The following is a 26,556-nucleotide window of genomic DNA, read 5'->3' as shown; positions in this document are numbered from 1 at the left end:
TGTTGTTCAATCATCTTTGAAATGCAGTAGAAAGGCCATTATGACACAATTTAGATTTTGGCCACTAGATGGCAGAAGTGTATGTGCAAAGTTTTAGACTGATCCAATGAACCGTTGCATTGCTGTACAAAATGTTGTATCAAGTCTGCCCAAATGTGCCTAATTGGCCAATTGACACATTTTCAACTACATAACTTGTGCACTCTCCTCAAACAATAGCATGGTCATGTTTCCCTGTAATAGCTACTATAAATTGGACCGTGCAGTTAGATTAAAGAGAATTTAAGCTTTCTGCTCATATAAAACATGTCTATGTCCTGGGAGGGTCACAGTTCCCATAGAGGTTAACTAACTTTTTCTTCCAGATGAGCTTTGGCACTTAGCCGAACTAAGATATATCAATGCCTTGGATTAAATCAGGCATCAACACCTCAGACTTTAAATGTGTTCCAGATTCATTTCTATCAATCATGATTATATTTTTTTTATGTCCTCATTGCCCTCTCTCCCTAATCTGACAGTTTCAGTCAGTAGTGGCCAACAAGTCTGTCAACTATTATACAGTGAGTGAAGGCAAACATTGCGAGGAATAGGTGCAGCTGCTGCTAGTACTATGACCTTAACTCGAAGTATCCTATTTCCTGAAATACCACACTCACAAAATACTCTGTGCATATACAGTATCAATGTCATCTACTCCAAATGGACTCGTGGATTTCCTAAAGTGTAGCGACCTGATACACCTCTCACAAAACTGTTCAGTCAGTTCAGTCCAAACCTCATCCACCCCACCCAGAAATGTTTCAGGTCCCAGTCTCTCCTCAGCCTCTCCTCAGTCTACCCCAGCCTCGCCTCAGCCTACCCCAGCCTCTCCTCAGCCAACCCCAGTCCCTCTAAAGGACCATGGTCACTCCCTCTTTCTCTCTCTCTCCCTCCCTTAGTTTCTCTCCCTCCTTTAGTTTATCTTTCTCTCTCTCTCTCCCCTCCCTTAGTTTCTCTCTCTCTCTCTCTCTTTCTCTCTCTTTCTCTCTCTCTCTTTTATTGCCCTCCCTTGATGTTGAACAGGATGTCTCTATGGAGACGGGGATAAACAGATGATAACAAATTCTCAGCAGCCTTTAAAGCTCATTTGAGTGTTGAGGGTTGGCGTTTGAGGTGAGGCAAGGAGAGGCAGTGCAGGACAGCGAGAGAGGCAGAAGGGACTTGACATTAGCAAGAGGTAAGAGCTGCTGCAGTTTAGTGTTGCTTTCTAGCTCTGGGGGATCTGGGGCTCCTGCAGATCTGGGGGCTCTGAGGCTCGGGGGCTCTGAGGCTCAGGGGGATCTGGGGTTCTGAGGGATCTAGGTGATCTGGGGCTCCTGCAGATCTGGGGGCTCTGAGGGATATAGGTGATCTGGGGCTCCTGCAGATCTGGGGGCTCTGAGGGATCTAGGTGATCTGGGGGCTCTGAGGCACGGGGGATCTGGGGGCTCAGGGATCTGGGGGCTCTGAGGCTCCGGGGCTCTGAGGCTCAGGGGGATCTAGGGGCTCGGGGGCTCTGGGAGATCTGGGGCCTCGGGGCTCTGGGAGATCTGGGGGCTCGGGGGCTCTGAGGGCTCTGGGAGATCTGGGGCTCTGCTACTGCTACTGTTACTACTTGCTGGGTAAGTGGGTAACTGTACTGTAGGCTGTAGATTACCTGTGTGTGTGTGTCTCTCTCTCTCTCTCTCTCTCTCTCTCTCTGTATGCTAGATCCCTGTAGGCTATATGCACAACAATCCTAACATTAGCAATGTATTATCAACACAGCTGGGTTTTTTTTTTTTACTGCTCAACAATGCCGTTCCTGTTACAATCCTCCCTTCATCTGCGACTCTTAGCGAATGGGTGGAGTGGCTTGTTGTGTTGCTAAGATACCATGTTATGTTCCTGTGCCGTTGCTTTGGTGCGACACATTCATTAATATCAACATAACAAATAGAGAATAAATTGATATTAGTGAAATATCAAACATGGTCTAATTTCTGACCTGCTGATTTTGTCATTGTAATGTATTACTGTACCGTGTTGTATATTATTATTTTTGTATTTTTATTTTTGGGGGTGATTGTAACTGTAATTGAGGTGACTCTAGGGTGACTCTAGGGTGACTTTAGGGTGACTCTAGGGTGACTCTAGGGTGACTTTAGGGTGACTCTAGGGTGACTTTAGGGTGACTTTAGGGTGACTCTAGGGTAACTCTAGGGTGACTTTAGGGTGACTTTAGGGTGACTCTAGGGTGACTCTAGGGTGACTTTAGGGTGACTCTAGGGTGACTCTAGGGTTTGTACAGTGGTTCCTGAATGATTAGTGAATCCCTGTGTCTGGTGAGCTTGGCTGTGTGAATAACAACAACAACACACGTGTGTATATTACTCACGGCTCCCCTCCTAACATAATATACACCAGGTCACTGTTCTTTCCCCTCCTAACATAATATACACCAGGTCACTGTTCTTTACCCTCCTAACATAATATACACCAGGTCACTGTTCTCTCCCTCCTAACATAATATACACCAGGTCACTGTTCTCTCCCCTCCTAACATAATATACACCAGGTCACTGTTCTCTCCCCTCCTAACATAATATACACCAGGTCACTGTTCTTTACCCTCCTAACATAATATACACCAGGTCACTGTTCTCTACCCTCCTAACATAATATACACCAGGTCACTGTTCTTTACCCTCCTAACATAATATACACCAGGTCACTGTTCTCTCCCTCCTAACATAATATACACCAGGTCACTGTTCTCTCCCCTCCTAACATAATATACACCAGGTCACTGTTCTTTACCCTCCTAACATAATATACACCAGGTCACTGTTCTTTACCCTCCTAACATAATATACACCAGGTCACTGTTCTCCCCTCCTAACATAATATACACCAGGTCACTGTTCTTTACCCTCCTAACATAATATACACCAGGTCACTGTTCTCTCCCCACCAGGTCACTAACATAATATACACCAGGTCACTGTTCTTTACCCTCCTAACATAATATACACCAGGTCACTGTTCTTTACCCTCCTAACATAATATACACCAGGTCACTGTTCTTTCCCCTCCTAACATAATATACACCAGGTCACTGTTCTTTACCCTCCTAACATAATATACACCAGGTCACTGTTCTCTCCCTCCTAACATAATATACACCAGGTCACTGTTCTTTACCCTCCTAACATAATATACACCAGGTCACTGTTCTCTCCCCTCCTAACATAATATACACCAGGTCACTGTTCTCTCCCCTCCTAACATAATATACACCAGGTCACTGTTCTCTCCCTCCTAACATAATATACACCAGGTCACTGTTCTTTACCCTCCTAACATAATATACACCAGGTCACTGTTCTCTCCCCTCCTAACATAATATACACCAGGTCACTGTTCTCTCCCCTCCTAACATAATATACACCAGGTCACTGTTCTTTACCCTCCTAACATAATATACACCAGGTCACTGTTCTCTCCCCTCCTAACATAATATACACCAGGTCACTGTTCTCTACCCTCCTAACATAATATACACCAGGTCACTGTTCTCTCCCCTCCTAACATAATATACACCAGGTCACTGTTCTTTACCCTCCTAACATAATATACACCAGGTCACTGTTCTTTACCCTCCTAACATAATATACACCAGGTCACTGTTCTTTACCCTCCTAACATAATATACACCAGGTCACTGTTCTCTCCCCTCCTAACATAATATACACCAGGTCACTGTTCTTTACCCTCCTAACATAATATACACCAGGTCACTGTTCTCTCCCCTCCTAACATAATATACACCAGGTCACTGTTCTCTCCCCTCCTAACATAATATACACCAGGTCACTGTTCTCTCCCCTCCTAACATAATATACACCAGGTCACTGTTCTCTACCCTCCTCTAACATAATATACACCAGGTCACTGTTCTTTACCCTCCTAACATAATATACACCAGGTCACTGTTCTCTCCCCTCCTAACATAATATACACCAGGTCCTGTTCTTTACCCTCCTAACATAATATACACCAGGTCACTGTTCTTTACCCTCCTAACATAATATACACCAGGTCACTGTTCTTTACCCTCCTAACATAATATACACCAGGTCACTGTTCTCTCCCCTCCTAACATAATATACACCAGGTCACTGTTCTTTACCCTCCTAACATAATATACACCAGGTCACTGTTCTCTCCCCTCCTAACATAATATACACCAGGTCACTGTTCTCTCCCCTCCTAACATAATATACACCAGGTCACTGTTCTCTCCCTCCTAACATAATATACACCAGGTCACTGTTCTCTCCCCTCCTAACATAATATACACCAGGTCACTGTTCTTTACCCTCCTAACATAATATACACCAGGTCACTGTTCTCTCCCCTCCTAACATAATATACACCAGGTCACTGTTCTCTCCCCTCCTAACATAATATACACCAGGTCACTGTTCTCTCCCCTCCTAACATAATATACACCAGGTCACTGTTCTTTACCCTCCTAACATAATATACACCAGGTCACTGTTCTCTCCCCTCCTAACATAATATACACCAGGTCACTGTTCTCTCCCCTCCTAACATAATATACACCAGGTCACTGTTCTCTCCCCTCCTAACATAATATACACCAGGTCACTGTTCTTTACCCTCCTAACATAATATACACCAGGTCACTGTTCTCTCCCCTCCTAACATAATATACACCAGGTCACTGTTCTTTCCTCTCTGGGCAAATCTTTCAGTCGAGAGTCGATGGGACAAGAACTTGACGACATACTGTAAGTTTAGAGCAAAACAAAATGGTTGACGTTGTAGAATCAGATTCGAAAATTATACTTTTGGACAATTTTGCTCAAGTCAAGCGAACACTATTTAGAACATTCCCAGTAATATGCTTTGGATAAAAATGTTCAGTTAACTAAAAATGTATTATCTGCATCGTAATTTGAATATTTTTGCTGTCCAAATCAAATTTTATTTGTCACATGCGCCGAATAATAAAACAGGTACTCACTGTCCTTACTGCAACAGGTACACCTTGTCGTGAAATGCTGACTACAACAAGTGTAGACCTTGTTGTGAAATGCTAACTTAGGAGAACTTAACCAAAGGTGCAGAGTTTTAAAAAGTAAGTAACAAAAAATGTGGGATCACTAAAGAAAAAATTGTAACACCATAAAATAACAATGTGGAGGCTATATACAGGGTATTACGGTACAGAGTCAATGTGGAGGCTATATACAGGGTATTACGGTACAGAGTCAATGTGGAGGCTATATACAGGGTATTACAGGTACGGAGGCTATATACAGGGTGTTACGGTACAGAGTCAATGTGGAGGCTATATACAGGGTATTACGGTACAGAGTCAATGTGGAGGCTATATACAGGGTATTACAGTACAGAGTCAATGTGGAGGCTATATACAGGTTATTACGGTACGGAGGCTATATACAGGGTATTACGGTACAGAGTCAATGTGGAGACTATATACAGGGGGTACCAGGACAGAGTCAATGTGGAGGCTATATACAGGGTGTTACGGTACAGAGTCAATGTGGAGGCTATATACAGGGTATTACAGTACAGAGTCAATGTGGAGGCTATATACAGGTTATTACGGTACGGAGGCTATATACAGGGTATTACGGTACAGAGTCAATGTGGAGACTATATACAGGGGTACCAGGACAGAGTCAATGTGGAGGCTATATACAGGGTATTACGGTACAGAGTCAATGTGGAGGCTATATACAGGGGTACCAGTACAGAGTCAATGTGGAGGGTATATACAGGGTATTACGGTACAGAGTCAATGTGGAGGCTATATACAGGGTATTACGGTACAGAGTCAATGTGGAGGCTATATACAGGGTATTACGGTACAGAGTCAATGTGGAGACTATATACAGGGGGTACCGGTACAGAGTCAATGTGGAGACTATATACAGGGGTACCGGTACAGAGTCAATGTGGAGGCTATATACAGGGTGTTACGGTACAGAGTCAATGTGGAGGCTATATACAGGGTATTACGGTACAGAGTCAATGTGGAGACTATATACAGGGGGTACCGGTACAGAGTCAATGTGGAGACTATATACAGGGGGTACCGGTACAGAGTCAATGTGGAGGTTATATACAGGGTGTTACGGTACAGAGTCAATGTGGAGGCTATATACAGGGTATTACGGTACAGAGTCAATGTGGAGGCTATATACAGGGTATTACAGTACAGAGTCAATGTGGAGGTTATATACAGGGTGTTACGGTACAGAGTCAATGTCCTTACTGTAAATCACTGTAGATGAGCAGACTCACAATCCTTACTGTAAATCACTTTGGATGGAAGAACTCACTGTCCTTACTGTAAATCCCTTTAGATGAACAAACTCACTATCCTTACTGTAAATCACTTTAGATGAGCAGACTCACTGTCCTTACTGTAAATCACTTTAGATGAGAATACTCACTATCCTTACTGTAAATCACTTTAGATGAGCAGACTCACTGTTCTTACTGTAAATCACTTTGGATGAAAGAACTCGCTGTCCTTACTGTAAATCACTTTGGATGACCAGACTCACTATCCTTACTAAAAATCACTTTAGATGAGCAGACTCGCTATTCTTACTGTAAATCACTTTGGATGAACAGACTCACTGTTCTTACTGTAAATCACTTTGGATGAAATAACTCACTGTCCTTACTGTAAATCACTTTGGGATGAACAGACTCACTGTCCTTACTGTAAATCACTTTGGGATGAAATAACTCACTGTTCTTACTGTAAATCACTTTGGGATGAAATAATTCACTGTCCTTGCTGTAAATCACTTTGGGATGAACAGACTCACTGCCCTTACTGTAAATCACTTTGGATGAACAGACTCACTGTCCTTACTGTAAATCACTTTGGGATGAACAGACTCACTGTTCTTACTGTAAATTACTTTGGGATGAAATAATTCACTGTCCCTACTGTAAATCACTTTGGGATGAAATAACTCACTGTCCTTACTGTAAATCACTTTGGGATGAAATAATTCACTGTCCTTGCTGTAAATCACTTTGGGATGAACAGACTCACTGCCCTTACTGTAAATCACTTTGGGATGAACAGACTCACTGCCCTTACTGTAAATCACTTTGGGATGAACAGACTCACTGCCCTTACTGTAAATCACTTTGGGATGAAAGCACCTGTATTGGATATAACTGTCAGTGGCCATATAACCCGTTGTTATTATATTACCGCGTGTCATATTAGGATGCTGCTACTGTAGAATTATACACGTGTCCATTTCCAACAGCCCTGCAGACAGGCGTTATACGCTGAGGGAGTGTGAACGCCAGAACCAACCAGAACCAACCAGACCCAGTTCAGACATCTTTAGCAGAACACGGACAGCCAAGCAGAACATAAACAGAATAAATACACACGGCATCACAAATGACACCCTTTCCCCCTATGTAGTGCACTACTGGCAGCAGGGTCTGTTGCTGTCCACACTACCACTAACACAATGCTTGGCTCGTGTCTGGTGCTCAGACTGTGGTCAATACATAGAATACCTGCAGCGAGACAACCAGACTAGACCGGACTGCACCACAGATTGATATTGTGTGTGTGTGTGTGTGTCTGCGTGTGTGTGGGTGTCTGCGTGTGCGCGCGTGCGCATGTGTGTGCGCGGGTGAGTGTGGTGTGTGTGCGTGCGGGTGTGTGTGTGTGTGCACGGGTGTGTGTGTCTGCGTGTGTGTGTGTGTGTGCGTGCGTGTGTGTGTGCGCGGGTGTGTGTGTCTGTGTGTGCGTGTGTGTGTGTGTGTGTGACCAGACTGCACCACAGACATAGATGTAAACCTGCTATGACATATACTGTACACTAAAAGTATGTGGACACCCCTTCAAATTAGTGGATTCGTGTCTATTTCAGCCTCACCCGTTGCTGTCAGGTGGATAAAATCAAGCACACAGCCCAAGCAGTCTCCATAGACAACTCAGTTCAGCAAGTTTCTGCCCTGCTAGAGCTGCCTCCGGGCAACTGTAAGTGCTGTTATTGTGAAGTGGCAACGTCTAGGAGCGGCTCGGCCGCGAAGTGGTAGGCCACAGAACGGGATCGGCGGGTGCTGAAGTGCGGTTGTCCCCGGTTACAACACTCCACTACCGAGTTCCAAACTGCCTCTGGAAGTAAACGTCAGCACAATAACTGTTCGTCGGGAGCCTCATGAAATGGTTTTCACAAGCCGAAGATCACCAAATCCGCAACGCCAAGCGTCGGCTGGAGGGGTTGTAAAGCTCACTGCCATTGGACTCTGGAGCAGTGGAAATGTGTTCTCTGGAGTGATGAATCACGATTCACCATCTGGCAGTCTGACAGACTAATCTGGGTTTGTCAGATGCCAGGAGAACGCTACCTGCCCCTAAGCATAGTGCCAACTGTAAAGTTTGGTGGAGGAAGAATAATGGTCTGGGGCTGTTTTCATGGTTCGGGCCCCTTAGTTCCAAGTGAAGGTAAATCTTAACGCAACAACATAAAATGACATTCTAGACAATTCTGTGCTTCCAACTTTGTGGCAACAGTTTGGGGCCCTTTCCTGTTTCAGCATGACAATGCCCCCGTGCACAAACCAAGGTCCATAGAGAGTTGTTTTTGGGATCGGTGTGGAACTTGACTGGCCTGCACAGAGCCCTGACCTCAACCCCATCGAACACCTTTGGGATGAATTGGAACGCCGACTGCGAGCCAGACCTAATTGCTCAACATCAGTGCCCGACCTCACTAATGCTCTTGTGGCTGAATGGAAGCAAGTCCCCGCAGCAATGTTCCAACATCGAGTAGACAGCCTTCCCAGAAGAGTGGAGGCTGTTACAGCTATGATTCTGGAATGAGATGTTGGATGAGCAGGTGTCCATATACTTTTGGTCATGTAGTGTATCTACAAAACTACCAGGTACTTAATATTAGTAGCAGAGAAATACTGCCATTTCAGTTCCTCACCGTGTACTTTACATTAGTAGCAGAGAAATACTGCCATTTCAGTTCATTACATTAGTAGCAGAGAAATACTGCCATTTCAGTTCATTACATTAGTAGCAGAGTAATACTGCCATTTCAGTTCATCACCATGTACTTTACATTAGTAGCAGAGTAATACTGCCATTTCAGTTCATCACCATGTACTTTACATTAGTAGCAGAGTAATACTGCCATTTCAGTTCCTCACCGTGTACTTTACATTAGTAGCAGAGAAATACTGCCATTTCAGTTCCTCACCGTGTACTTTACATTAGTAGCAGAGTAATACTGCCATTTCAGTTCATTACATTAGTAGCAGAGAAATACTGCCATTTCAGTACCTCACCGTGTACTTTACATTAGTAGCAGAGTAATACTGCCATTTCAGTTCATTACATTAGTAGCAGAGAAATACTGCCATTTCAGTACCTCACCGTGTACTTTACATTAGTAGCAGAGTAATACTGCCATTTCAGTTCATTACATTAGTAGCAGAGAAATACTGCCATTTCAGTTCCTCACCATGTACTTTACATTAGTAGCAGAGTAATACTGCCATTTCAGTTCCTCACCGTGTACTTTACATTAGTAGCAGAGAAATACTGCCATTTCAGTTCCTCACCGTGTACTTTACATTAGTAGCAGAGTAATACTGCCATTTCAGTTCATCACCATGTACTTTACATTAGTAGCAGAGTAATACTGCCATTTCAGTTCATTACATTAGTAGCAGAGTAATACTGCCATTTCAGTTCATCACCATGTACTTTACATTAGTAGCAGAGTAATACTGCCATTTCAGTTCATTACATTAGTAGCAGAGAAATACTGCCATTTCAGTTCCTCACCGTGTACTTTACATTAGTAGCAGAGTAATACTGCCATTTCAGTTCATTACATTAGTAGCAGAGAAATACTAGTAGCAGAGAAATACTGCCATTTCAGTTCATTACATTAGTAGCAGAGAAATACTGCCATTTCAGTTCATTACATTAGTAGCAGAGAAATACTGCCATTTCAGTTCATTACATTAGTAGCAGAGAAATACTGCCATTTCAGTTCCTCACCGTGTGGATGGAATGCAGAGTCTAGAGATTTTACAGTACCGTGATGCTAATTCAGTTCATCATTGAATGATTTATTTATTCAACCTTTATTTAACCAGGCAAGTCAGTTAAGAACAAATTCTTATTTTCAATGACGGCCTCGGAACAGTGGGTTAACTGCCTGTTCAGGGGCAGAACGACAGATTTTTTTACCTTGTCAGCTCGGGGATTCGATCTAACAACCTTTACGGTTACCGGCCCAACGCAATAACCACTAGGCTACCTGTCGCCCCAATTGAATGGGATTTGAATGAAATGTGAAATTGACCACCTAAAACCTTGTGATGCATTGTAGCCAACAGTACCTGGAGTGACGCAGTCCTTAGGTCACAGAGGTGTCTCTAGTTCCCCATAGGGACTGAGTCTAACGGACCAGCTGGTTCTTCACAACGGAGAGGTTCTCTAAACGTTAGGATCGCTGGGGACTTGTCCTCTGTGCCAGACAGAAGAGCAGGGGTGGAATCTGGGTGCCGCATCCCAACTGGTTCCCTATTGCCTGTATAGTGCACTACCTTTTTGACCAGGACCCTATGGTAGTGCACTATACAGTACAGGGAATAAGGGGCCATTTGGGACATACTGTCTCTCTCTCAATGTGTTCTTTCTACTCTCTGGCTGTAGGATGCAATGCTCTGTCAGACAGACAGACAGAGCATAGTCTGTCTGTCTGTCTGTCTGTCTGTCTGTCTGTCTGTCTGTCTGTCTGTCTGTCTGTCTGTCTGTCTGTCCCGAGCTGCAGGATGCAATGCTGTCTGTCTGTCTGTCTGTAGGATGCAATGCTATCTGTCTGTCTGCATGTCTGTCTGCATGTCTGTCTGTCTGTAGGATGCAATGCTGTCTGTCTGTCTGCATGTCTGTCTGCATGTCTGTCTGTCTGCATGTCTGCCTGCCTGTCTCTGTCTGTCTGTCTGTCTGTCTGTCTGTCTGTCTGTCTGTCTGTCTGTCTGTCTGTCTGTCTGTCTGTCTGTCTGTCTGTAGGATGCAATGATGTCTGCATGTCTGTCTGCATGTCTGTCTGCATGTCTGTCTGCATGTCTGTCTGCATGCCTGCCTGCCTGTCCTGGCCTGAGCTGTCTGTGTTCCCCCCCCTACACACACACAGCCTAGCGGTTAAGACCGGTTGGGCAAGTAACCGAAAGGTCACTGGTTCAAATCCCAGAGCCGACTAGGTGAAGAATCTGCCAATGTGCCCATGAGCAAGGCACTTAACTCCAACAGCTCCTGTAAATCCCTCTGGGTCATGGCCGTCTGGTAAAAACACAGGCCCTTTACCATGCTACTCGCTTGCTGTCCTTTGCTAGCTTGATCCTGCGGTTTGTAATATGTGATTTGATCTGTATGTATTGTGATTGCTGCTAAACGAATGGCCTCGTGGAGGAAGTTTTCTAGAGTGGAAGCATCTGGTAGAGAGAGCTGACTTCTCTCCAAGCCCACCCACTGTTTCAGCTACACCTCCTCATCTAGTCCCTGCAGACTGGCTGTTCACTCTAAACCACATCCACTATCAAATATCAACTTCACTAGTCCCATAACAACTGGCAGAGCACTACATAACTACAGAGCACTACATAACTACAGAGCACTACATAACTACAGAGCACTACATAACTACAGAGCACTACATAACTACAGAGCACTACATAACTACAGAGCACTACATAACTACAGAGCACTACATAACTACAGAGCACTACATAACTACATAACTATAGAGCACTACATAACTACAGAGAACTACATAACTACAGAGCACTACATAACTACAGAGCACTACATAACTACAGAGCACTACATAACTACAGAGAACTACATAACTACAGAGCACTACATAACTACAGAGCACTACATAACTACAGAGCACTACATAACTACAGAGCACTCCATAACTACAGAGCACTACATAACTACAGAGAACTACATACCTACAGAGCACTACATAACTACAGAGCACTACATAACTACAGAGCACTACATAACTACAGAGCACTACATAACTACAGAGCACAACATAACTACAGAGCACTACATAACTACAGAGCACTACATAACTACAGAGCACTACATAACTACAGAGAACTACAGAGCACTACATAACTACAGAGAACTACATAACTACAGAGAACTACATAACTACAGAGAACTACATAACTACAGAGCACTACATAACTACAGAGCACTACATAACTACAGAGCACTACATAACTACAGAGAACTACATAACTACAGAGCACTACATAACTACAGAGCACTACATAACTACAGAGCACTACATAACTACAGAGAACTACAGAGCACTACATAACTACAGAGCACTACATAACTACAGAGAACTACACTACATAACTACAGAGCACTACATAACTACAGAGCACTACATAACTACAGAGAACTACACTACATAACTACAGAGAACTACACAACTACAGAGCACTAGAGAGAGAGAGAGAGAGAGAGAGAGAGAGAGAGAGAGCAGAACACGGATTCTTATTCATTAGCTGTGTTAAAGATGTGAACCGTCAAGACTGGAGTTCTAGGACTGTGAAGGGCAGCTGGGTGGGTTCTGTAGACACATGATGTTCTCTCCTGGGTGGGTTCTGTAGACACATGCTGTTCTCTCCTGGGTGGGTTCTGTTAGACACATGATGTTCTCTCCTGGGTGGGTTCTGTTAGACACATGATGTTCTCTCCTGGGTGGGTTCTGTAGACACATGATGTTCTCTCCTGGGGGGGTTCTGTAGACACATGATGTTCTCTCCTGGGTGGGTTCTGTTAGACACATGATGTTCTCTCCTGGGTGGGTTCTGTTAGACACATGATGTTCTCTCCTGGAGGGGTTCTGTAGACACATGATGTTCTCTCCTGGAGGGGTTCTGTTAGACACATGATGTTCTCTCCTGGGTGGGTTCTGTTAGACACATGATGTTCTCTCCTGGGTGGGTTCTGTTAGACACATGATGTTCTCTCCTGGGTGGGTTCTGTTAGACACATGCTGTTCCCTCCTGGGTGGGTGCTGTAGACACATGCTGTTCTCTCCTCTCTTCCCTCTCTTCTTCTCTCCTCTCCTTGACCTCCAGTCCCTTCTCTCCTCTCTCCTCTCCTCTCTTCGCTCCCCCTTCTCCTCCTCCTCTTCCCTCCTTTCTCCCCTCCACCTTCTCATCCTCCTCTTCTCTCCTCTCCTCCCTCCTCTCTTCTCCTCATCCTCTTCTCTCCTCCTCTTCCCTCCTCTCTCCTCTCCTCTCTTTCCTCCCCCTTCTCCTCCTCCTCTTCTCTCCTCTCCTCTCTCCACCTTCTCATCCTCCTCTTCTCTCCTCTCCTCTCTCCTCTCCTCTCTCCACCTTCTCATCCTCCTCTTCTCTCCTCTCTTCTCCTCCTCCTCTTCTCTCCTCCTCTTCTCTCCTCCTCTTCCCTCCTCCTCTCCTCTCCTCTCTTCCCTCCCCCTTCTCCTCTTCTCTCCTCCTCTTCCCTCCTCTCTCCCCTCCTCTCTCCTCCCCTCTCTCCATCTTCTCATCCTCCTCTTCCCTCTTCCCTCCTCTCTCCTCTCTTCTCTCCTCCTCTTCCCTCCTCCTCTCCTCTTCTGCTCTCTTTAAAAAAAGGAATCCTTTCAACAGATTGTGTGAACCCAGATCCCTGAAGGGGAAGGTCTGAGAGGTCAAATAGAGTCGAGTTAGAGGACATGTGATATTCATTTTAAAGTCCCGAGGGTTCATCTGGAGCATGAGACAGACACTATTAGTAGTACAAAACTAACACAATAAATCAGTCAACTTTGACACGTTCTTTAGTCGTTGACAAGGTATTTACCACGGGATCAAGTATGCATGTCATATACCATTCAAATCCATTATAGAAAGTCTAAAAGCTGTTCCAATACTCATACTAACCCCACTAACCATACTATCTGTGAGGTGAATTGAGTATATAGTATGCTCATTGGTCATAGTATGGATATAGTTTATATGCCAAAAAGTTCCCGGATGTCGTACTAAATTCGCCAAAATACGAAGTGTACATGCAGTGGACACTATATCCGTGCTTTTAAGGACCCATAATGCAATTCTTCAGAAAATGTGTGTATGCTTCACTACGTTTTCAGATTTTAGAAAATGGCGGAAAATATACAGCCGAGGAGAGCGGAGACAAATTCATTGCTTTAACTAATTATGACAAATGTTTTTTTAGTTTTTTTTAATTGAGCAATGCAATAAAGTAATAACTTTTAAAATAAGTTTTGTACCACGTTATGATGGCTGACAACTTATTATCTACGCTGTCCTTGCGAACTGCATAGCATTACAGCAGTATGTACCGGTATGTTAGCTAGTTACCTAACGTTAATTGGCTACTAATAGATCAAACTTGCCAGGCAGTATATTAACGATCTGCTGATCTAATTACCCAACGTTTATTGACTTGGTGATTCACATCATTCTTAGCTAAGTGGTATAGTCGTTGTGCGTTTCAAAAAGTTTTGGCCGTAGTCATTAAACATCGGCAAAATAAAAAAAAAAAGAAGATAAAATTGTTTGCCAGGAACACAATTACAGTCACCAAGTCTCTGGATAACATGAACACAGGCTGAGCAGCTCTGCTAGGGAGAGTATCATGGTCAGAGTGAGGTGTTTGGAAGTCGCTAGACAGTCAATTACCAACTACAACCGCCAGTGTAGCTAAGAACAAGAAATGATGACCGATATCAAGAGATGCTGTGGGAGACGTCCAAGATTTCAGACCACATTTTTATCCTGCAAGATTACTGTTTTCCACTATCAATAAAATGTGTGAAATTCAAAATAAAATAAAATATATATTTTTTATTAAGTAGCTAGCCAACGTTAGCCAGTTAGCTTGGTTGCTTTACTGCCGTTGAACCCTACTCCCAGAGCAGGTTGCTTTACTGCCGTTGAACCCTACTCCCAGAGCAGGTTGCTTTACTGCCGTTGAACCCTACTCCCAGAGCAGGTTGCTTTACTGCCGTTGAACCCTACTCCCAGAGCAGGTTGCTTTACTGCCGTTGAACCCTACTCCCAGAGCAGGTTGCTTTACTGCCGTTGAACCCTACTCCCAGAGCAGGTTGCTTTACTGCCGTTGAACCCTACTCCCAGAGCAGGTTGCTTTACTGCCGTTGAACCCTACTCCCAGAGCAGGTTGCTTTACTGCCCCAGAGCAGTTGAACCCTACTCCCAGAGCAGGTTGCTTTACTGCCGTTGAACCCTACTCCCAGAGCAGGTTGCTTTACTGCCGTTGAACCCTACTCCCAGAGCAGGTTGCTTTACTGCCGTTGAACCCTACTCCCAGAGCAGGTTGCTTTACTGCCGTTGAACCCTACTCCCAGAGCAGGTTGCTTTACTGCCGTTGAACCCTACTCCCAGAGCAGGTTGCTTTACTGCCGTTGAACCCTACTCCCAGAGCAGGTTGCTTTACTGCCGTTGAACCCTACTCCCAGAGCAGGTTGCTTTACTGCCGTTGAACCCTACTCCCAGAGCAGGTTGCTTTACTGCCGTTGAACCCTACTCCCAGAGCAGGTTGCTTTACTGCCGTTGAACCCTACTCCCAGAGCAGGTTGCTTTACTGCCGTTGAACCCTACTCCCAGAGCAGGTTGCTTTACTGCCGTTGAACCCTACTCCCAGAGCAGGTTGCTTTACTGCCGTTGAACCCTACTCCCAGAGCAGGTTGCTTTACTGCCGTTGAACCCTACTCCCAGAGCAGGTTGCTTTACTGCCGTTGAACCCTACTCCCAGAGCAGGTTGCTTTACTGCCGTTGAACCCTACTCCCAGAGCAGGTTGCTTTACTGCCGTTGAACCCTACTCCCAGAGCAGGTTGCTTTACTGCCGTTGAACCCTACTCCCAGAGCAGGTTGCTTTACTGCCGTTGAACCCTACTCCCAGAGCAGGTTGCTTTACTGCCGTTGAACCCTACTCCCAGAGCAGGTTGCTTTACTGCCGTTGAACCCTACTCCCAGAGCAGGTTGCTTTACTGCCGTTGAACCCTACTCCCAGAGCAGGTTGCTTTACTGCCGTTGAACCCTACTCCCAGAGCAGGTTGCTTTACTGCCGTTGAACCCTACTCCCAGAGCAGGTTGCTTTACTGCCGTTGAACCCTACTCCCAGAGCAGGTTGCTTTACTGCCGTTGAACCCTACTCCCAGAGCAGGTTGCTTTACTGCCGTTGAACCCTACTCCCAGAGCAGGTTGCTTTACTGCCGTTGAACCCTACTCCCAGAGCAGGTTGCTTTACTGCCGTTGAACCCTACTCCCAGAGCAGGTTGCTTTACTGCCGTTGAACCCTACTCCCAGAGCAGGTTGCTTTACTGCCGTTGAACCCTACTCCCAGAGCAGGTTGCTTTACTGCCGTTGAACCCTACTCCCAGAGCAGGTTGCTTTACTGCCGTTGAACCCTACTCCCAGAGCAGGTTGCTTTACTGCCGTTGAACCCTACTCCCAGAGCAGGTTGCTTTACTGCCGTTGAACCCTACTCCCAGAGCAGGTTGCTTTACTGCCGTTGAACCCTACTCCCAGAGCAGGTTGCTTTACTGCCGTTGAACCCTACTCCCAGAGCAGGTTGCTTTACTGCCGTTGAACCCTACTCCCAGAGCAGGTTGCTTTACTGCCGTTGAACCCTACTCCCAGAGCAGGTTGCTTTACTGCCGTTGAACCCTACTCCCAGAGCAGGTTGCTTTACTGCCGTTGAACCCTACTCCCAGAGCAGGTTGCTTTACTGCCGTTGAACCCTACTCCCAGAGCAGGTTGCTTTACTGCCGTTGAACCCTACTCCCAGAGCAGGTTGCTTTACTGCCGTTGAACCCACTCCCAGAGCAGGGCCCTGCAGTATTCTGACACCATTCCGTAATGATTTCCAAGCGTTCAATGAATGGAAGGCCCGAAATGAATTTGAACACACCCCGGAATGAATTTACGCACCCCGGAATGAATTTACGAACGCACCCCCGGAATGAATTTACGAACACACCCGGAATGAATTTACCCACACCCGGAATGAATTTACGAACACACCCCGGAATGAATTTACGAACACACCCCGGAATGAACGAACACCCCGGAATGAATTTACGAACACACCCCGGAATGAATTTTAACACACCCCGGAATGAATTCTACGCACCCGGAATGAATTTACTGAACGCACACCCGGAATGAATTTACTGAACACACCCCGGAATGAATTCTGAACACACCCCGGAATGAATTTCTGAACACACCCCCGGAATGAATTCTACGAACACACCCCGGAATGAATTCTGAACACCCCGGAATGAATTCTGAACACACCCCGGAATGAATTTACGAACACCACCCGGAATGAATTTACGAACACACCCCGGAATGAATTTACGAACACACCCCGGAATGAATTTACGAACACACCCCGGAATGAATTTACTGAACACACCCCGGAATGAATTTACGAACACACCCCGGAATGAATTTACGAACACCCCGGACACCCCCGGAATGAATTTACACACCCCGAACACACCCCGAGAATGAATGAATTTACGAACACACTGACACCGGAATGAATTTACGAACACACCCCGGAATGAATTTACGAACACACCCCGGAATGAATTTACGAACACCCCGGAATGAATTTACAACACACCCCGGAATGAATTTACGAACACACCCCGGAATGAATTTCTGACACCCCGGAATGAACACACCCCGGAATGAATTTACGAACACACCCCGGAATGAATTTACGAACACACCCCGAAATGAAGTATTCTGACACCCCGAATGAATTTGAATTCTACGAACACACCCCGGAATGAATTTACGAACACACCCCGGAATGAATTCTGAATGAATTTACGAACACACCCCGGAATGAATTCTAACACACCCCGGAATGAATTTACGAACACACCCCGGAATGAATTTACGGAATGAATATTCTGACACCCCGAACACACCCCGGAATGAATTTACGAACACACCCCGGAATGAATTTACGAACACACCCCGGAATGAATTTCTGAACGCACACACCCGGAATGAATTCTGAACACACCCGGAATGAATTCACACACCCCGAAATGAATATTCTGACACCCCGAACACACCCCGGAATGAATTTACGAACACACCCCGAAATGAATTTACGAACACACCCCGGAATGAATTTACGAACACACCCCGGAATGAATTTACGAACACACCCCGGAATGAATTTACGAACACACCCCAGAAATTGTAAAACGTCTAGCTGATCATTTGTTATGCTAACAAGCTAGCGAGACGTTGCATAGCAACAGCATCAGCTTCCGGTTGGACAGGCGAAGCTCTATAATATATATATTTTTTTTACATTTTTAAGTATGGTCAACTGGAACGATACTCTTCCTTTACAGTATACTAAAATGTACTAATAGTATATAGTATATACTCATTTAGTATGTAGTATACAGTATGTTAGTATGGGTATTAGAACACAGCAGTGAACTAATAGTATATAGTATATACTCATTAAGTATGTAGTATACAGTATGTGAGTATGGGTATTAGAACACAGCAGTGAACTAATAGTATATAGTATATACTCATTAAGTATGTAGTATACAGTATGTGAGTATGGGTATTAGAACACAGCAGTGAACTAATAGTATATAGTATATACTCATTAAGTATGTAGTATACAGTATGTGAGTATGGGTATTTGAACACAGCGATGAGTCTTGTTGTCTTATTTTGTAGATATTCTTCAAGATGGCGGAGAGCACAGATCTGGAGCAGCTGATGAACTCCTTTAAGAAGTTCGCGATCCACGGAGACACCAAGGCTACCGGGAAGGAGATGAACGGGAAGAACTGGGCTAAACTGTGTAAGGACTGCAAGATCATCGACGGGAAGAATGTCACCGGCACTGACGTGGATATCGTCTTCACGAAAGTCAAGTGAGTTTTAATAGCGACCAACTACAACATAATTATCAATGTAATACATTCATCTATTACGATGATGATGATTATTATTTATGGGCCAATTGCAACCAACATTAGCCGCTAGATTATCCTCAACTGATCTCTCTTAAATCATGGGCGAGTTTGTTTTGTATGGCCCAGTGCCCCGGTTTGGTGGAGTTTGCTCATTTTTAGACCATTCCATTGGTCCTTAAGGGTAATCTCCACCCACCCGGGGCACTGGGCCATATAAAATGAACTTGTCCATGGTTTAAGAGAGATCAGCTGGCGATAAAATAGTGGCCAATGTTGGTTGCAATTGGCCCATTATTATTATTATTATATACTTATACTAGTACTGATAATACTTGAGTAAATTCAGAACAGTGTTGGGGAACGGCTGTTGTTTTCTGACAGTAGTAGATTATAAATCCACTTCAGAACAGTGTTGGGGAACGGCTGTTGTTTTCTGACAGTAGTAGATTATAAATCCACTTCAGAACAGTGTTGTGGAACCGTTGTTTTCAGACAGTAGTAGATGATCACCACGAGGAATTCCAGAGAGCCCTGGAGGAGCTGGCCCCTAAGAGGTTTAAAGGTCAGAGCAAAGAGGAGGCCCTAACGTCTGTCTACAAGCTGATAGAGGGCAAGGAGCCCACCAACATAGGAGTCACGGTATGACAGATACACTACTAAATACTGCATACTACTGTTGTATACTACTACTAAGACGTCCCGGGTATACACCTACTACTAATTCCAGAGAGCCCTGGAGGAGCTGGCCCTAAGAGGTTTAAAGGTCAGAGCAAAGAGGAGGCCCTAACTATCTGTCTACTAGCTGATAGAGGGCTAGGAGCCCACCAACATAGGAGTCACGGTATGACAGATACACTACTACTACTGCATACTACTGCTACTAGTATACTACTACTACTACTAATATACTACTACTACTACTACTACCACTACTATACTACTACTACTACTACTGCTACTACTACTACTACTAGTATACTGCTATACTACTGCTGCTACTATACTACTACTACTACTACTACTACTAATACTACTACTACTACTACTACCACTGCTATACTACTGCTACTACTACTGTGCTACTGCTAGTATACTAGCTACTGCTGCCACTACTATATACTACTGCTGCTGCTGCTACTGCTGCTACTACTATTATACTACTACTACTACTACTACTACTACTACTGATATACTACTACTACTACTACTATACTACTAATATACTACTACAAATACACTACCACTACTAATATACTACTACTACTACTACTACTACTACTACTACTACTACTAATAATAATAATAATATACTACTACTACACTACTACTACTACAACTACTACTACTACTATAATAATATACTACTACAAATACACTACTACTACTACTAATATACTACTACAAATACACCACTACTACTAAAATGCTACTACTACTGCTACTACTACTACTAATATACTACTACTACTACTACTACTAATATACTACTACTACACTACTGCTATACTACTACTACACTACTACTACTTCTACTACTAATATACTACTACTATACTACTACTACTACTACTACTATTACTACTACTGCTACTACTACTACTACTGGTACTGCTGCTATTACTACTACTACTACTACTGCTACTACTACTACTGCTACTACTGGTCTACTACTATACTACTACTACTACTGCTACTACTGCTACTATATACTACTACTACTGCTGCACTACTACTACTACTACTGGTACTACTACTACTACTACTGCTACTGCTGCTGCTGTTACTACTACTACTAATATACTACTACTACTATTACTACTGCTACTACTACTACTACTACTACTGGTTCTACTAATGCTACTATTGTTACTATACTACTACTACTACTACCACTACTACTACTACTACTGCTACTAATACTACTACTACTACTGCTACTGGTACTACTACTACTACTACTACTACTACTATGCTACTACTACTACTGGTACTACTATTACTATTACTACTACTACTACTACTACTACTGCTGCTGCTGCTGCTACTGCTACTACTACTACTACTATACTACTACTACTGCTGCTACTACTACTACTACTACTACTATACAACTACTACTACTGGTACTAATATTACTACTACTGCTACTACTACTACTACTACTACTACTACTACTGCTATGCTACTACTACTACTACTACTACCATACTGCTACTGCTGCTACTATTGTTACTAATACTACTATACTACTACTACTACCACTACTACTGCTACAATACTACTACTACTACTACTACTACTATACCACTACTACTACTGGTACTAATATTACTACTACTTCTACTACTACTACTACTACTACTATGCTACTACTACTAATGGTACTACTATTACTATTACTACTATTACTAATACTACTATACTATACTACTACTGCTGCTACTACTACTACAACTACTACTACTACAACTACTACTACTACTACTACTACTACTGCAACTAATCAACTTTAATTATTGAGATGTTATCCAGCTAAATAAACACTGTCTTGTTCTAAAACCCAGCTTCAAGTGTGTGGTAAGATTATGTACATAAATGAATATGGGGATAAGGCCTGGCAAAGTAGTCTGCTGTCACTTGAGGGTAGATAGGACAGTTGTGGAGGAGGACGGTACGGTGTGTTTATCACGCCGTTCTGAAGTCAAGGAGGTTGTTTAGACGTGCCTGAGTGAATATAGTGAATGTACTCAGCTCTCCAAACCATCTCAGTGCTCTGGCTCGCTCTGAGCCAACTCACATTCATGACATCATATCCATTATAAGAGATTGGCTTCATCAGTGAGGTGTGTCTGTGTGTCGTGTCTGTGTGTGAGTGTGTGTGTCTGTGTGTCGTGTGTGTGTCTGTGTGTGTGTCTGTGTGTCTGTGTGTCGTGTGTGTCGTGTGTGTCTGTGTGTCTGTGTGTGTGTGGCGTGTGTCGTGTGTGTCTGTGTGTGTGTGTGTGTGTGTGTGTTAGTGTTACCTAAGGTTATTTTTTTCTCCAAACACAATTATTTGTTAACACTGGCTGGCTGCTGGCTGGCTGAGAATTTAACCTGAGTTCAACCTCTTTATCTAAGAGTGGCTGTTGGTTTTTTGACTTAAGAAATTATAATTGAGTTAAAGTAATTCCCTATCTTTGTTTCCTGCTAACATTCAGATTCTAGGGACCTTCAAGATTCTACCTAGAACCACCTCCTGCTGTTTCCTGCTGTGTATAACATTCAGATTCTAGGGACCTTCAGAACCAAGGGACCTTCTTTAGGGAGCGGTTCTACCTATCCACCTCCTGCTGTTTCCTGCTGTGTATAACATTCAGATTCTAGGGACCTTCAGAACTGTTGTGATCCCAACGCTGGAGGACAGCGGGAACTTCCTCAGTTTGTCAAGAGAACCTACAGTAGCAGTTTACCATTAAAAAACAAAACTGTATTGGTTTAGCTCACCAACATGACAACATGGTTTCTGTTACTGTCGCCCCCCTCCACAGAAAATGGCGAAGACAGCCGCAGTGGACAGACTGACGGACACCACCAAGTACACAGGCTCCCACAAAGAGCGCTTTGACGAGAGCGGGAAGGGGAGGGGTAAGGGTGGGCGGGAGGAGCTGGTGGAGGAAACAGGATACGTCGGCTCCTACAAGAACGCCGGAACCTACGAGGAGAAAACCAAGGCTAAGTAGACCACGGTGTGGTCAACAGGGCCAGGCGGTGTGGTCAACAGGCCCAGTAGACCACCGGGCCAGGCGGTGTGGTCAACAGGTCCAGTAGACCACCGGGCCAGGCGGTGTGGTCAACAGGTCCAGTAGACCACCGGGCCAGGCGGTGTGGTCAACAGGTCCAGTAGACCACCGGGCCAGGCGGTGTGGTCAACAGGTCCAGTAGACCACCGGGCCAGGCGGTGTGGTCAACAGGTCCAGTAGACCACCGGGCCAGGCGGGGTGGTCAACAGGCCCAGTAGATCCACCGGGCCAGGCGGGGTGGTCAACAGGCCCAGTAGAGCACCGGGCAAGGCGGGGTGGTCAACAGGCCCAGTAGACCACCGGGCCAGGCGGGGTGGTCAACAGGCCCAGTAGACCACCGGGCCAGGCGGGGTGGTCAACAGGCCCACAACATGAGATGTATCCCAAATTACATCCTACTCTTTATAGTCCACTACTTTGACCAGAGCGCTATGGGTCCTGGTCTAAAGTAGTGCACTATAGAAGGAATAGGGTACCATAGGGCTCTGGTCTAAAGTAGTGCACTATATAGGGAATAGGGTGCCATTTGAGACGCTTCCAGGGTCACTATCCCCTAAGCCCCCCCCCCCAGTCGGGACCAAACCTGAACCCAGAACTCTGACCCCTAACCACAGGCTTAACCCCAGGCCCTTTCGACAGAGGCTGTCCTCTCTTATCTTTGATATGTCCTGAGGGGGTGTGTGTGTGTTGTCATTGGGGATGATGAGAGAGAGAACATGCTTTTTACTCTTATTGTAGCTATGGAGGTCGCTATGGAGACAGGTCGTGAGGTGATCTCCTTCAACAGAGATATGACCGATAGACAGGTCGTGAGGTGATCTCCTTCAACAGAGATATGACCGATAGACAGGTCGTGAGGCGATCTCCTTCAACAGAGATATGACCGATAGACAGGTCGTGAGGCGATCTCCTTCAACAGAGATTTGTCTGATGTGTGTTTACAGATGACTAGATCAGAATGCTCTGTTCACTGTCAAACCTGGCCTGCCCTGAGACTGTACATAGACCTGTGATATACCATACCTTCACCTTGCTCTGGTTTTAACATGTTGAGTTGCACTGTGAAATACTGATGCAAGAGTTGCTCTGGAATTGAATGAAACATCCACTGTAAAGTAAAACGTCAGCACCAAGACCGTGATTAGACAAAACAAATACTGGTCAAATAATCTGACATTGTGTCGTGTTTCCATAGGCTTCAAACCATGAATGTCCTCTTTGAATTGAGTTCACTTTCTTACCGTATATTTCATCTTTCTTACCGTATATTTCATCTTTCTTACCGTATATTTCATCTTTCTTACCGTATATTTAATCTTTCTTACCGTATATTTAATCTTTCTTACCGTATATTTAATCTTTCTTACCGTATATTTAATCTCTCTTACCGTATATTTAATCTCTCTTACCGTATATTTAATCTCTCTTACCGTATATTTCATCTTTCTTACCGTATATTTAATCTTTCTTACAAATACTGGTTTCATCTTTCTTACCGTATATTTAATCTTTCTTACCGTATATTTAATCTTTCTTACCGTATATTTAATCTCTCTTACCGTATATTTAATCTCTCTTACCGTATATTTAATCTCTCTTACCGTATATTTCATCTCTCTTACCGTATATTTCATCTTTCTTACCGTATATTTAATCTTTCTTACCGTATATTTCATCTCTCAAACTCAATTAGTTTCAGGGTTTCGTCTTTAAGACTCGTTTTAGAACTAGCTAGCTTTTTATTCCGAGACTATTTCTTTAAACGTTTGTTGCTTTTCAAAACGTTTCAATTTATTTTCTCTCTTTTGGTTCTTTTTGATTTGTTTGTTTAAGTGTTGTAGAAACTGGACAACGGCTGCATTGAACGGGAAATTGTTGTATTAAAAAATGATAATAAAGTGTTTGTCTTTAGTTTGTGGTTTCTTTCATTCTGATTCTGAGTGGTATTTACAAACGTCATTACTCAGTGAACGAATCATCATTTACCAAACCAGGAAGTGACCAATGGCATGTCCTTTAGCCACAGGCTTTCTCATGTTTAAAAATATATAGTATTCCCCAGAATAAACAGGTAACTAGCCTGTGTTAAACTGTATTCTAATAAACAGGTTAACTAGCCTGTGTTAAACTGTATTCTAATAAACAGGTAACTAGCCTGTGTTAAACTGTATTCTAATAAACAGGTAACTAGCCTGTGTTAAACTGTATTCTCCTAATAAACAAGTTAACTAGCCTGTGTTAAACTGTATTCTCCTAATAAACAGGTTAACTAGCCTGTGTTAAACTGTATTCCCCTAATAAACAGGTAACTAGCCTGTGTTAAACTGTATTCTAATAAACAGGTAACTAGCCTGTGTTAAACTGTATTCTAATAAACAGGTAACTAGCCTGTGTTAAACTGTATTCTAATAAACAGGTTAACTAGCCTGTGTTAAACTGTATTCCCTAATAAACAGGTTAACTAGCCTGTGTTAAACTGTATTCTCCTAATAAACAGGTAACTAGCCTGTGTTAAACTGTATTCCTGTATTCTAATAAACAGGTAACTAGCCTGTGTTAAACTGTATTCTAATAAACAGGTAACTAGCCTGTGTTAAACTGTATTCTCTAATAAACAGGTAACTAGCCTGTGTTAAACTGTATTCTCTAATAAACAGGTTAACTAGCCTGTGTTAAACTGTATTCTCCTAATAAACAGGTAACTAGCCTGTGTTAAACTGTATTCCCTAATAAACAGGTAACTAGCCTGTGTTAAACTGTATTCTAATAAACAGGTAACTAGCCTGTGTTAAACTGTATTCTCTAATAAACAGGTAACTAGCCTGTGTTAAACTGTATTCTCCTAATAAACAGGTAACTAGCCTGTGTTAAACTGTATTCCCTAATAAACAGGTAACTAGCCTGTGTTAAACTGTATTCTCCCTAATAAACAGGTAACTAGCCTGTGTTAAACTGTGTTCCCTAATAAACAGGTTAACTAGCCTGTGTTAAACTGTATTCCCTAATAAACAGGTTAACTAGCCTGTGTTAAACTGTATTCTAATAAACAGGTAACTAGCCTGTGTTTCTAAAAACAGGTAACTGTATTCTAATAAACAGGTAACTAGCCTGTGTTAAACTGTATTCTAATAAACAGGTAACTAGCCTGTGTTAAACTGTATTCCCTAATAAACAGGTAACTAGCCTGTGTTAAACTGTATTCTAATAAACAGGTAACTAGCCTGTGTTAAACTGTATTCTAATAAACAGGTAACTAGCCTGTGTTAAACTGTATTCTAATAAACAGGTAACTAGCCTGTGTTAAACTGTATTCTAATAAACAGGTAACTAGCCTGTGTTAAACTGTGTGGTGTGAAGGCACAAACATGAAACATGTCTGACACACTGACTAAACACCGAGACTTCAGACTGAAAGTCACAGACTTTTCCACAGATTCTTTCACTTGAAGAACAGGAATCCCAGATGAATCCTCTCTCCTCTGCTTTTGGTCATGTGACATTTAAAGGGCCAATCAAGCAAGTCCTTGGGTCTTGGCTGCTGTCCAGTCTATGCGTATATCCCAAATGGCACCTTATTCTCTATATAGTGCACTACTTTTGACCAGAGCCCTATTCCCTACTGATGTTGGATTTTAATTTGATCGCTCTTTTGTTGCTG

General features: G+C 43.6%; 1 protein-coding gene and 1 long non-coding RNA gene across 2 annotated transcripts; both read left to right on the top strand.

Moving 5' to 3' along the window:
* The first annotated feature begins 1,069 nt into the window (after nucleotides 1-1,069).
* Nucleotides 1,070-22,838, top strand: LOC121844478 (tubulin polymerization-promoting protein family member 3-like). The gene is made up of 4 exons (XM_042314613.1): nucleotides 1,070-1,219; nucleotides 18,878-19,078; nucleotides 19,612-19,758; nucleotides 22,647-22,838. The coding sequence occupies exons 2-4, from the start codon at nucleotides 18,890-18,892 to the stop codon at nucleotides 22,836-22,838; spliced, it is 528 nt and encodes a 175-aa protein (XP_042170547.1). The 5' UTR covers nucleotides 1,070-1,219; nucleotides 18,878-18,889.
* A 275-nt stretch (nucleotides 22,839-23,113) lies between these two features.
* LOC121844479 lies at nucleotides 23,114-23,820 on the top strand. Its single transcript, XR_006082001.1, has 2 exons — nucleotides 23,114-23,660; nucleotides 23,705-23,820. It is a non-coding gene; the product is annotated as an uncharacterized LOC121844479 (long non-coding RNA).
* Nucleotides 23,821-26,556: the final 2,736 nt, after the last annotated feature.

Source organism: Oncorhynchus tshawytscha, unplaced genomic scaffold (genome assembly GCF_018296145.1).
Source record: "Oncorhynchus tshawytscha isolate Ot180627B unplaced genomic scaffold, Otsh_v2.0 Un_contig_5906_pilon_pilon, whole genome shotgun sequence".
In the NCBI taxonomy this organism is placed as follows: domain Eukaryota; kingdom Metazoa; phylum Chordata; class Actinopteri; order Salmoniformes; family Salmonidae; genus Oncorhynchus; species Oncorhynchus tshawytscha.
The sequence above is the reverse complement of the archived record's forward strand: the minus strand, read 5'-3'. Positions and strand labels throughout refer to the sequence as shown.

What these genes read in the sequence shown, in the direction of transcription:
- LOC121844478 (XM_042314613.1), top strand. Translation starts at nt 18,890, where the DNA reads ATGGCGGAGAGCACAGATCTGGAGCAGCTGATGAACTCCTTTAAGAAG. An exon ending in TCGTCTTCACGAAAGTCAAG is followed by an intron (nt 19,079 to 19,611) that starts TGAGTTTTAATA and finishes CGTTGTTTTCAG; the next exon opens with ACAGTAGTAGATGATCACCA. An exon ending in CCACCAACATAGGAGTCACG is followed by an intron (nt 19,759 to 22,646) that starts GTATGACAGATA and finishes CCCCCTCCACAG; the next exon opens with AAAATGGCGAAGACAGCCGC.